This window comes from Eubalaena glacialis, chromosome 3, assembly GCF_028564815.1.
Source record: "Eubalaena glacialis isolate mEubGla1 chromosome 3, mEubGla1.1.hap2.+ XY, whole genome shotgun sequence".
NCBI lineage: Eukaryota > Metazoa > Chordata > Mammalia > Artiodactyla > Balaenidae > Eubalaena > Eubalaena glacialis.
The window spans coordinates 185,476,865-185,490,255 of NC_083718.1; the positions used below are offsets into that span (position 1 = coordinate 185,476,865).

The following is a 13,391-nucleotide window of genomic DNA, read 5'->3' on the forward strand; positions in this document are numbered from 1 at the left end:
CCAAAGGCCAAAAGTTACATTAGCAAAGTGGTATATAGGGCAGCCATGGCACCAAATCCTCACCGAAGGCAGGCAGGAATATAAAGCCCTCCCTGGAGTGAAACACTGGGGATTCTGGTTATTGGAGTGATGGCCAGAGCTGAGGCTAGACTAAAAAAGCAGATACATGTATGCTATGGACAGAATTATGTCCCCACCTATTTGGAGCAAGGAAGTAATGAAGGTTAAATGAGGTCATAAGGGTGGGGCCCTAATTCTATAGGAGACACCAGAGATCTTGCTCACCCTTTCTCTGCCATGTGAGGACACAGCCAGAAGGTGGCCATCTGCAAGCCGGGAAGAGAGCCTTCACCAGGAACCAACTCAGCCAGCACCTTGATCTTGGACTTCCCAGCCTCAGACTATGAGAAATAATTTTTTGTTGTTTAAGTCACTCAGTCGACGGTATTTTGTTATGGCAGCCTGAGCTGACTATGACAATGTAATGCACCTCCATCACTGAGAGACCTTCCAACGACACTGCAGGGAGCTTGAGTTACAAAAAACACACCTAGGAAGATGCCATCCCATGCAGCAAGCAACGAATGAATTCTGGATTTGACTTCTGATATCCCCGTTCAAATACTGCTACAAAACTACGAGATGAGGTTAGCTTAACAGCATTTCTAACAATGACACTGAAGGCTCTCCTGAGAGCTAACCTCTACTTCAGATATCCTCCACCAACCAAAAAACATTCATGGTCCTCTGAACCCTCCCTAGCTTGCTTTATCTTAAGAGAGATAAATAAGCATTAAGAGAAATTAAACTAGTATTTTGCTACTTATCAGGCAGAACTAATTGCTTTCTCTGGACTGTGGTTCTAACACCTATTTAGGTTACAGAGCATTTTATGCTAAAAGAGTCTCTGCAGAATATCCTAAAATAGTGATATACCGAATTCTACCACATCAACTAGGAAAAACTTCACTAACTGAAAATATAACAAGATCCTAAGTATATAAGGCTCCACATTCAAAGAATAACAAAACAACCTTAAGAACACTGCATTTCCAAAATTTTCAGCTACCAGCTGTTTGTTGTCTATCTGTTTTGTTTTACTAGCATTCTGCAGCAAACAACAAAACACCAAAGTTTAGGAAAGTTTTACAGGGCAAAAAACCTTTAGATTGAGAACATTTTTTCTTCTCTTTTTGAACTAATTAGAAGGAGACTGCCAACGTTAAGGTCCCGCTATGGAACTCAGTTTGAGAACCATTGTTATATCTGAATCTATAAAACATCTGGGCCAAGGAATCTTGTTGACCAGTCCCAAGGCCTAAGAGTCACGCTGATACTCAGATCGGATAGAAACTTCTCAGACTCAAAGCCAGAAAAGACAACCTGGTGAACCCAAAGGGCTGGTTTCCCACGGCTCCAACTTACAATTCGTCTTGTACGTTGTCTGTGAGTTTGAAGAGCCGCTCCTGCCCTTCGGCCTGGCTCTCAGAATAGCGGGGAAGCAGGCCCTGGGGCCCTGCGCAGCACCGTGGTTTCCGTACCCTCTGGGCTCGGGTCCTAGGTGGGGAAATGGACAAAAAGCAAAGAGGTTAAGGGTTAAACGTCAAAATGATTTCCCTTCCTGCCTCGTCTGAGATAAAAACACCACTTAATACAGGACATACTCTAAATCTGGTGACCGGAACTAAACTACCTTTAGCACCACCCGTGAATGCGCTAGAAGAAAGTGGTCAAAGGCCCCAATTCTGAACAAGACCCTCACCGCTGCCATTTTCTAGCTATGTGATCATGGACAAGGCAGTTAACTTCTTCAACCCTCAGTTCCAGTTCTCTCTGTAAAACAGGATGATGACACCTACCTCACAGGACTGCCGGGAAGATCAAACAAAATCATGCCCATCAAGCCCATGTTTGACAGAATGTAGGCTATCCACCAACAGTGGCTCTTGTTATTGTTATTATTACTGGACTTCCACTTGGTCACACTCTATTTTTCTAGGAATCTCTTCAGGAGAGGCACCTCTGGACTTGTAAAGGGTCAGGAAGAAGAGTGAGAGGCTTTGGGCATGAGTCAGAACACACCAAGCTTCTCAGCTTCTTCTAGGATGAGCTCAGCTGCCTGGGTGTAGGGTGAGGGACACAGGGATCACGGGAGGGAGAGGAAAGGCTCCATGGACTGGTCCCAGGCCACAGTCTGGGATTCTGCAGCGGCTCTCACTCATGGCCCTCAGCTGTCCGTTGCCCAAAGGAATCTGCTTTGCTATGGCTTTCAGGGTAGGCTGATGTTGTCTTTTTCCACAAACCATATACAGGGTAATTGATAAGTACTTTTTGGTGTTTTCCTAGAAACAGGAGTCCATATTTGTTTTGGAAAGGCTGCGCATATTTCAGATGACTGATAAGAGTGTGCCTGGTCTGTCCTCGGCCTTGTACTTGGTGTACTTTTCATTATTTGTTCCTGGATTCCATTGAAGCAAAACACCCCTCTCTAGACATATCTACAAGCGAGGCCTAGGCTTACACACTGAATCAGCACTCCAGGATCGTGTGCTAACAGCAGTGGAAAGACTTACTTGCAAGGGCAGAGAAGTGCCTGGTGGGTGAATCAGGGTAAAGATATGGACAGAAAGAGTCAGCGGGTTAGCTGCAAACCTGGGACGACGCAAAGCCCTCCTGGGCCCATGTCAACACTCCGCCTATCAGGCCACGCTGCCTCCAGTCCCAGACCTGGGTAATGCTTGATATGGGCTGGAAAACCAGACATCCAGTGATAATGTTGTAAAAGTTCAGTAATAAGGATGCCCCAAGTACTACTAATTGTGTTCTCCAAGTGAGACTAAAAAGAAGTTTCGACCATCTGCACCAAGGGAATGGGTAAACAACCCAATTTTATTGATATGATATCAATATAGTCACATATTCCTGCTGGGCACAGTCTCAATTCCTTCTTCAGGACTGAGGCCCACTGCTGGCTGTTTAGATCCCGACTACTGGTTGAAAATACGGAGGGCAGTGTAGGGAGCCGCTCACAGGGTTCACCCCTCATAGGGAAGCTTGACAACTGCTGGTGTAAGGATGCTGGCAAAACACTGTGAGTGAGAGAAACCCAGGGGAAGGAGCGTGGTGTACTTTTCCAGGTAGCTGAGTCCTGTTCTTATCTCCTTGCCCAGCGAAACATCGACTGTCATTTCAAACACTGTCCAGGACAGGCTAAAAAAGTATCTTTTCCCCAAGGCACCCTTGAAGCTCCTGAAAGAGGTCCGGGCACTGTGGCAGAAGCCCAAAGGCCTCAGGAAGATGTGACAGGCCTGCTCCTCCTCGTCTTTCAGTGTAATGTTTCATCCTGACTCCCCGATCTACTGGGAGGTTCGGAGGCTCAACTTCCACACGCATCCCAAATCTCGCTCTTTCTCCATCTCTCTCATAACTGACAAATGATCTCTGGATTTGTAACGGATTGTTACTATAGTCTTATAACTTATTCTTTCTGTTTCCACTCCTGTCCATTCTCCTCACAGGAACGAGAATGACCCTTTCAAAAACAAGTCAGATTCGGTCATGTGCTCCAAACACATTTGCTTCACATCCCACGTAGATAAAATACTTGCTTATCTGCCTCCCCAACTGGCTGCAAACTATCTTCCCATTTCCAAGGTCCTCCATCCGTGATCAACCACACACCAAGGGAAGGTTGGATACAGTGTTCAGATCCTGCTGCTTGGAGGAGCTCAGCGCGGCATTCAAGGCTCGCTGTTCACACAGATACAGGAGAGCGAGCGAGCTCAACTTTGCCGTAGGAGGAAACGAAGTCTCTCTTGTGGTCTTATAAATATAGGGAATACTTCTAGAAGGGGTGATTTAGACATACTCTCACTAGAAACAGAGAGCTGGATTAAAGGAATTCTTCCCATAATCCCCTACTTCCTTATCACTGTTGGAATCCGAAAAACTATTCTTTCTTCTCCAAAACTCAACTAAAATGTTAAATTCTGAGGTCCAAGTTGAGAGGCTGGGGAGTGTGTGGGTTAAAACCATTTGTATGTGAACAAATTTAGTCCCAGACTTAAGGCAGCAGAAAGTTTAACGTGATAGTCTTCAGTGCAGGCCACTGTGTGACGGGAGTTTTCTTCATATAGTGACGATGGCACTGAAAATTCAAGTAACCCTTTGAAACCAGTGTGGCTGCACGTGGTGGTAATCCTAACTTTGTTCACTCTGGGATTCAGTAGTACAATGTCGGCATCTGAAAAACAGCTGTTAAGTGACTGTTCTTAAGTCACTTTCATGTATGTTCCAGTGAGCCTATGAGCATTTGGAAGGAAAGGACTCGATTCGTTTTTGTTGTAAACTGGACTTTAGGACTAGATGCATCATTATCCTCCGTTTAGGGCCCACTATCATCACGGGCCTTTTATCTATTTTAAATGATATAATAAACATCTTTGAAACCACTGTCCCTAGCACGAAAACCCCACTGTTTGACCATAACTCGAATCCTATCTGTGTGGTCCTCTGCTGCCCCCTCCCCCTCCCTGTTCCTCTTTCTCCTTCCTCTTCTATCTGAGATAGCCACTACTCTGAATCTTGTACTTATCGTTCCTTTCCTTTTCTTCTGCATGTAGTCTTATCACATTTCAAAGTATGTTCTGGTATAGTAGTCCTGTTACCTTCTCTGGTTTTCATTGTTTTGGGCTTCTGAAAAAGGATGGCACTGCCTTTTTATGTTTTGGGACTTACTTCTTCCTCCTTGAAGTCATATTGCTAAGATTCAATCATTCTTTTGTGTGCAGCTACAATTCATTAATTGTACCGGTTTATAATTATTCCACTGTATGAATATACCATCATTCACCCAGCTTCCTGTTGATGGCACATGGATCATTTCCAGGTTTTGCTATTACAAACAATGCTGCTGTGTACATTCCTGTGCCTGTCTCCTGGTGACCCTGGCCAAGAGTTTCTTTGGGTATATATCTAGGAGGTGTTTGCTGGACACACACACAGGGCATGAATGTTCACCTAACAAGATAACTCAAGTTGTTTTCAGAGAGGCTGACCCAGTTTACACCCCCACCAACAGTGCACTTCAGAGAGCCTGGTAAGCTATATACCTTCCAACACTTGGTACTGTCCAGGACAGCACTGTCCAGTACACAGCCGCCGGCCATGCGTAGCTACTAACACTTGAAATGTGGCCAGTGTGACTAAGGAACTGAATTTAAAAATTTTCATTTAAATTAACTCAAATTTAAATTGTGTATTAGACAGCACTGGTCTAGCCCCTTAAATTTTTGCTACTTGAATGGGTATAAAATAGCATCTTGTCTTCTCATGCCCACCTTCCCCTTTCAACCTACAGCGTAATGGAGTCCATTAAAAAAGTGGCGCAGACGTGGAGCCTGCCCACAGGCACCAGAGCAGAAAGATCAGCTTCCACGCCACTCCTGCCTGTCACTGCTGGACCGTCCTCAGACTATCCTCTGGCTTCCTCTGGTTGCCTTGCTCCTTCTCTCATGATCACCTTCACTGTCAAGACCTGCTGCCTCTTGGGCAGGGTCTTGGGACCACCATCCTGAGGACAACGCATCATTAAACAAGAGGTGGCAAAACTCCACCCGCTCACCTCTCATTAGCTGACAGCGTCTCCCACTAACACTCAACGCAAAAGAGAGTTTACAGCCGAGTCTGCTTAGTGCATATGCAGCAACTGTGCCTCCACAAACCTTTGTTTAGCCGACGGGCTGTGGTGCACTTAATTGCTGCCAGCTGGGGGTCTGTCGGCCATTTTAAGCCCTCAGCTGCTGCGGTTTAGAAATTTCACAGTGTATAGAAAGAAGCAGGCCTTCCAGTCAACCAGCTAATCCAAAATGTCAGCACCAAACGAACTTGGGCTTTGAACTCCATGAAAATGTCAGGGAGTTGGCTGTACAGCATGGACGACTCTCCCCCCGGGGGAAGGGGCTGCTGATACAGTGGCTGATACACTGCAGATACCCACCTAGTGGGAGAGATCAATACAGAGCAAGTTTGCATCTGGCCACTGCTATCTGACATACACTGGAGCCAAAGCCAAAGATCAGAGTAATGAAAACAATCCCTGCCATTTTCTTGAAGCAACAGTAAATCCAAACAAGGTGACACAGGGAGATCTAACCAATTCCATTCTCTTGGTTGATCCTGCCTTTCAGCCTGAGGGTCAACAGTTGGCCAGCTATTATTTGTTCTTTGCTTCTACAATGAGTAACTATGTCATAGTTCTATTAGTTGAAGACAGATGTTGTACACACATACACATAGCCCTGTACAGCTTGAGTTAAGATATTAGTCGGTTGAGGAATCTGTCATGGCCAATGTCTATCAACCAAGCGAAGTTCAAAAATAATCAGTAAATGAGGAGAAAGTGTGCGTGTCAAACATGAGACTTCCTAGCTTAATAGAATGTTTATTCAGCTGATGACTGCCATCTTCCTTAGGGGCTGTGTGTACTCACCCCAACAAAGTGATGGATTGTTCTTGCACTTACTTCACGTGTGTGTCCGAGACTTTTGTTTTAATTAAATATTTAACCTATATATACTGTGCTGGACTGAGCACAAATAATTAGGCTGAGAAGGTCAACCCAGACTATCTCTTTAAATACTACCTGTTGATGAATGACAGCTACAAGACACAGCAAGTCCCCTACATACGAACCTTCAAGTTGCGAACTTTCAAAGATGCGAACGTACATTCCATCAACGTCAGGCGTGAGTGAAACTGCAGCTTGCTCTCCGTCTCCTATTGCTGACGATCCTTCAGCTCTACCGTCTCCCACCTCCTCTCCCTCCTCCAGTCAGTAACTCTTCTTGCCTGTTCACTCAATGCCAGCCCCTGTATGCCAGCTGTTGTACTGTACTACTGTACTTTTCAAGGTACTGTACTGTAAGACTAAAAATGTTTTATTTTTTGTGTTTCTTTTTTATGTATGATTGTGTGAAAAGTATTATAAACCTATTACAGTACAGTACTATATAGCCAATTGTGTTAGTTGGGTACCTAGGCTAACTTTGTTGGACTTAAGAACAAATTGGGCTTACGAACGTGCTCTCAAAGCGGAATTCGTTCGTATGTAGGGGACTTACTGTACCGGAATTCTTGACGGAATGGTTCAGTCAAACATTTGTCAGTTCTCTAAAAGGAACTCAACAGTCTCTCGCAACAGCACTCTCTGCACTGGAGTGTATGAACTGGTTAAAGCTTCCTCTGATACCCACTGCGCTGCAGTGTCTGGACGATCACCAGGCCTGCCATGCCACGGGTGACATCTGACCTCTGACCTGTAGCCCTCTCCTCACGACTGCATCCACTTCCAAAGACTAAGTGGAAAAGCACTTCTTCTCCACTAACACATTTCACTCCTTTCAGTGCAAACTGCAATCAGAGAAGACTACTAGAGGATGGAAACCTCTGAAGTCAGGCTCAGTTCACAAGAGAAACTCTTCCCCATAGTTGCGTGACAAACAGAATGCCACTTTCTAGAACCTGCTCAGAGGTAGTATTCCACCCACAGGTTTAGTGATAACCTCTGAGCTCTGGCTGCGTTAAATCTTGAACCAAGAAAATTGGACCAAATGTCCAACGACAATTTGGATTTTGAACACATGAAAAAAAAAAGGTTGGGCAGGAAGCAACCCTCTGTCAGTAGAGGTAAATGAATTACTAACTGAGCCTTGGGACTGGCCTCTGCCTGCCTCTGCCCCCACGCCCACCCCATTTAATGAACTCTTCCTGAGCACAGGCCGCGCTAGGCCTTTAGGAAGACAGAGATGAATGGAGTTTCCAGGGAGCTTCCTGGAGTCTAATGGAGGAGAAACAGAAACGCAATTATAATGCAGCAGGGGAGCCCTAGGATAGAGGGAGTGTAATACGACGGCTGGGTTTGAATCCCACTTCCACCGTTTACAAATTGTGACCTACGGCCAGTTGTGTAACCTCTTGGAGCCTTGGTTTCCTCATCTATAAAATGGGGATTCTAATGGGGTTGTTGTGAGGAGTCAGTCAGTATGTGTACAGCGTAACAGTGTAACAGTGCCTGGTACATAATAAGCGCTCGATAAAATGCTACTGATCATGATGACGACAACGATGATGATGTATCTGCAGAGGATGCCACGGGTGCCCGAGAGGGGCCCTAACTTAGCTTAGCCTCGGCGGCTGAAACCCAAGATGGGCTAGGATCCAACATCCAATCTTTCCCTCTTAGTTCTCTTACTGGGGAAACTGCTTCAAACTGAAATATTCCCCTTTCCCTTTTGCTTCCTTGTTAACATTCTACTTACCTCTCCCTAGAGTTCTGAAGTCATGCGTGTAACAACACATAAAATCCCATATTGTATTGTTGCAACTGAAAATGTGGGAAAGATGTTGATCCATGAAACCGTTAGAAATTATATTATTATTGCTGTTAAGTTTTTAGTGATTTGACATCCTGCAGTGGGGAGGACATTTCCTGGGCTGGGCTTTCTCCACAGTGGGATTCACACCTGACTTGTTTATAGGGGTCAAGGTTTCCTATAACCTAACACATGTTTGGGGGACCCCATGACATGGCAACTGTGACAGCTCGTAGGACTAATGCCAACGGATATGCCTATTGGGATTTAAACTCTAAGAACAAGACTAATTCAGAGCTTTTTTTTCCTAGTCAACTAACTGCCTCAGGGGTGAGACTACCTGCTCATGAAGCTGGGGGGAGGGGTAAGGCAGACTCGCTTCATAACGAATTCCAATCTAGTGGATAATACCATACTGAGATTATAGTCTGAGAGCCTTGGATTTCCTAAAACAACTAACTTTTGCATGCATTCTGGGTTTGCTTTGCTTTTTCAAAAAGTAGTTGACAACTCATTAGGTGGTTTGCAACTTCCAACATCACTACAAAACCAAGGCATTTAAAAACGCAAGCTTCATGTATGTTCCAGGCACAGCGTTCTGGTTCAGAGTATGTCTAATGCCAATCCCAAGACGCTTCACATGGGCCAAAATACACAGTTCCTGGTAAACTTGTCTTGTAGCTATTAAGTGCAAATGCGAATGCTAACAAGTTGATTAAATTAAACAAACCATATTATTTTCAGATTGATTTCTAGCAAATAATTACATAATCTCTTTCTTTATATGATCTACCTTCTCCCAAGAGTTGATGCCTTTTAAGAGAGGGATGAAATTTAGGAGCATGGTGGTGTAGGGAAGAACACAAATCTCTGGAAAAAGACAAACAAACTTGAATTCCTGTCCTGTCACTCATTAGCTGAGTGATCCTGAAGAAGTTACTGGATTTCTCGCAGCCTCAGTTTCAGAATATTGCCATTAATAAAAGCCATCATAACAGAGGTTTTTAGGGATAGAACACTGTCTCTAAATGAAGTCTGCAAGATCACCTGAATACATCCAACCCCTGAAAATGGAACGGCCCTGACTGAGGGGGGGTGGGGGGTGGTGTGGGCTGTGTCCTTAGCATCCCCCCAGCCCCGGGCCCCCACACTCTTTTGCGTGAAGGGCCTCCCTCCCTCGTGACCAAAGCCAAGCAGGTCTGGGTGCTGCAGCCCTCTGAGGACCTACTTTGTGATTTGTGTGCTTTTTCAAGACCACCTATTCATTCTGGCCGGAAGTTTTATACAACCGTTTACTATCTAACAGAGAGTATTGGTGGAGGTGAGGTGGAAAAGGAGAAAGAGGGAACAGCAGAAGATGCTTCAAAAACGGATGAGGAGGGACTTCCCTGGTGGCCCAGTGGGTAAGGCTCCATGCTCCCATTACAGGGGGCCCGGGTTCGATCCCTGGTCCAGGAACAAGATCCCGCATGCATGCAGCAACTAAGAGTTTGCATGCCGCAACTGAGAAGCCCGCATGCCGCAAGGAAGACCCGGTGCAGTCAAAACAAACAAACAAACAAACAAACAAAAAACGGATGAGGACACTGAAGGTTAGCAACTGCCACGAGAATGAAAGTTCACATACAGTTGCCTCACTCACAGGGATAAACAGGGTCTGTTTCAGCCCTGAGGTTAGACTTGAGGCGGTCGAGGGAGAAACTGAGACCCTGGAAGGGTAGCGGAGCCAGCCGGTGACAGCACACACCCTTTCTCTAGGCACCAACCTTTTCCAGGGAGGGGCCTCGTGTTCTGAATAAGCCGTGGCCTGGAGAGTGTGACGGGAGTTGAATGGAAGCCATGTGGAGCCAGAGCTTTCTGTCTCTTCCATGCATCACTGTACCCCAGCTCAATACACAGATGCTAAAACGACCAGACCGAAGGCCACAAGCCTGTGCAGGACCGGCAGCAGGGGAGCCAGAGCTGCTGCTTCTGAGGCCGAGGCTGGAGAAGGGGCCGTCCGTCGGGGAACTCCTCCTCGAGACCCAATCGGGGAAGGGCTGGGAGCTGGTAACAACCCAGAAACCCCTGGGGCATAGGAATGCTGATCATTCCCTCGTGGACGGACACTAGAAAGTTATTGACCTGGGTCATGTTCTCCCGAGGGGGCAACTGGACAGCTGCCTGTTGGCCTCGGGGGACCATGCAACATCTGCGCTTTTCCAGGAAGGAAAAGAGCAGCAGGGCCTGGAACTCTGGAAACGGCTCAGGGGCCTGGCTCCCTACGGATGGTCCAGTCCGGTGTTGACACTCAGCACTTAAGCAACTCAGAACCTTCTGACCAAGGCGATCGATTCTCTGCACTAGCTCAAATTCCAAGGAGAACTTCCCCAAAGGATTTTTTACTGTATGGCTTTCATTATTTCAGTCCCAAGTTTTAGGTTCTTTTGGCCCAGAAACATATGGGAATCAGCAAATCACCTACTCCTCCTCATCTTCCTTCTGACCAGCTGGTGCTTTTTTATTGTTTGTCCTCGAATTTAACCTGTGGCTGAGCTTTCTCAGAAGCCAAGGCCACCTCTAGGCAAATCTGCCCTCTGCAAACAACAGATGACACCTTCCCTTTCAACTTGGGTCCAACTGGCTCTGGCCCAGTGTTCCAATGCCCTCAAGACTATCTTGGATTTCTCAGGCAAAAGAAGAGACTTCTCTTTGTTCCGGCTCTTGCCACAGTGCCTGAGTATAAAGCCAGGGCAGGAATAAGGCAAGGGGAACATCCATGTGTCCGAATGGGGATTAGGTTCAATGGCGTCCTTTCTCTTTGGACAGGAAGGAAACAGAACACAAGCTGGCAGCTAAGTGATACCCTTCGGTGCCTCGATAACGGGTACGTTTCTGCCTGGTGCCATGACGTTCAACCTGGTGACAAAAGATTATTCTTTATTTGGTGATAAGAAGGTCAAGCTGCCTTATAATTAAGTGCCGCCGGTGTGAACATGAATGGGACTGACTGCCATAGTCCATCAACCCTTGGCAAACTGGTTTGTTTGGTCTGGACAGCAAACGACATTCCACACTACTGGAATTTTTTTCTCCCAGATCCCCTGCGGCCCCATCACCACCCCCCCAAACCTTTTTTTAAAAATTACAATCTGTTCTACTGTCTCAAGTTACATTCTGTAAACAATAAGCAACACTGATGAAATGCAAAAAGCTGAAAATTTGTAAAGCAGAAAGATCTGCAGCATGTTCCACATCTGCGTCGCATTAAACACGCGCTCAGCAGATTTGCTGATTCCTGTCTAATCGGCACACGAGGCTGACGTGGGCCAGAAGGGCCCTCATGCCACATGCCACATGCCACAGCAGGGCTGCGGGCCACCGGGGGGAGGCAAGGAGGGACAGAAGCTGGCCTCCCGAGGTGGAGAGGCCAAGCCCACAAGGCAGGCAACACTTGGCTGCCAGCCTGCTTCAGTTTGGGTACATGTGCGTCGCAGACTGGTGGGTCACAGCTGTGGTTAGGTCATGGGAGAACAACTGCTCAGAACCCTTCTTCCCAGTCGTCAATGTTGGTGAAGCTGGGCCCACGGCGGTTAAACTAAATAACATGTTTTAATGATAAAATGTCTCATTTGAAGGAGTTGGCTTCCTATACATCAAAATGACTACAAAATAAAAATAGAACAGAAGGAAACCAATTAAAGTCCATTTGGGAAAATGCTTAGAGGCTACTAGAGATGTTAGTTGCTCTGCCAGGCAAAATTTGATCCCGTCTTTTATTTCTTCCAAGCATTTTACACGCACGCACGCACGCACATACATACGTACACATCTGTATGCATGCGTGCAGGCACTCATGCTACCATTAAGAAAAACTGGCAGAGCAAAAGAAGAAATCGGCACGTTTTAAACTTGTGGCATCATTCTGAGTCCCCGAATGATTACAAGGCTCCGTGTTGGGAAAAAAACCACATTCAGACTCAACAAAGAGTCTTTAAGCAGAAGAGCACGTGAATCTCTAAGGATACTCTTTGGAAAAACAGCAGACTGCCACCTCCACTCGCTCTCTGACATCTGCATTTTCCCATCAACCTTAGGTGACCAGACACCAGGACTAAGAGTGCTGGGTCACCAGGGTCCACAGTTTGTCTCCATAGCCGCATTTATTGAGTGTTGACTCTAAGCTTCACAACATTCTTATAAGGATGTGTTTTATTAGTATTCCATTTCACAGAGGAGAAAACCATGCCTTAGAGAGATTATGAAGTTTGTCCAAGGCCACTCAGCTGGTAAGTGGCAAAATCAAACTTGATCTTGGGTCTTTATGGACACAGTAAACTTCTTATCAGCATGACTGTTGATAAAACTCCCTATAATACATACTCTGAGTTCATCACTGTGTTAAGCATTCTGAAGATCCTGGAGGGATACCAAAGAAGGCAATAACATGATCTCAAGAAGCTTACAATCCAGTTGGGAAGATAAGGTGTTCTTACCTAGACCACGTCTCAGTGATGGGAGAACTAAGGAGGCCTGGCCCTACACACTAAGAGGGCAGGATGGGCTTCCTGGGAAGGCCTGGCTTCAAGTAGGGCCCTGCCTAAAGGCAGAGCAAGATTTTTATTAATACAACAATGTACAGCATCAGTACTAACCTGCCAAATTTTACAATAGGAACGGGTAGTAAGTAAATACTAAGAACCAGGAGGAGACAAATAAGATAAAAGCCAGTTAACAGACCACACCACATACAATCTAAAAACATCTGATTGAAGCCTCATTCTTAACGCTAAAGCAATGAAATGAAGAACAGCAAGCAGTGTCAGCTCTCCTTTTATAGTCATGATGCAGACTTTAACTTCATTAATGGAATTCACCAAGTGACTAATCTAAATTACATAAATATTTGGAAGAAAGATATGTACCAATGTGGACGAGAAACTGATAAAATGACAACTACTGGAAGGGTAGGACCAAGACAGGATGCAAATAAACAAAAACAAGCACACCAAAAAGGAAGACAAATTCTGACCTCGAGGG

The 13,391-nt window shown here is 45.7% G+C and overlaps 1 protein-coding gene across 4 annotated transcripts in view; it reads right to left on the bottom strand.

The window, feature by feature from the left end:
* The window catches only part of VPS13D (vacuolar protein sorting 13 homolog D), a 241,012-nt gene that overhangs the window by 14,399 nt on the left and 213,222 nt on the right, over nt 1-13,391 (bottom strand). For all 4 annotated transcript variants that reach the window (XM_061184936.1, XM_061184937.1, XM_061184935.1 and 1 more), the window contains one exon: nt 1,426-1,557. In XM_061184936.1, the coding sequence (XP_061040919.1) occupies nt 1,426-1,557 (132 nt within the window). The remainder of the gene's footprint in view (nt 1-1,425; nt 1,558-13,391) is intronic.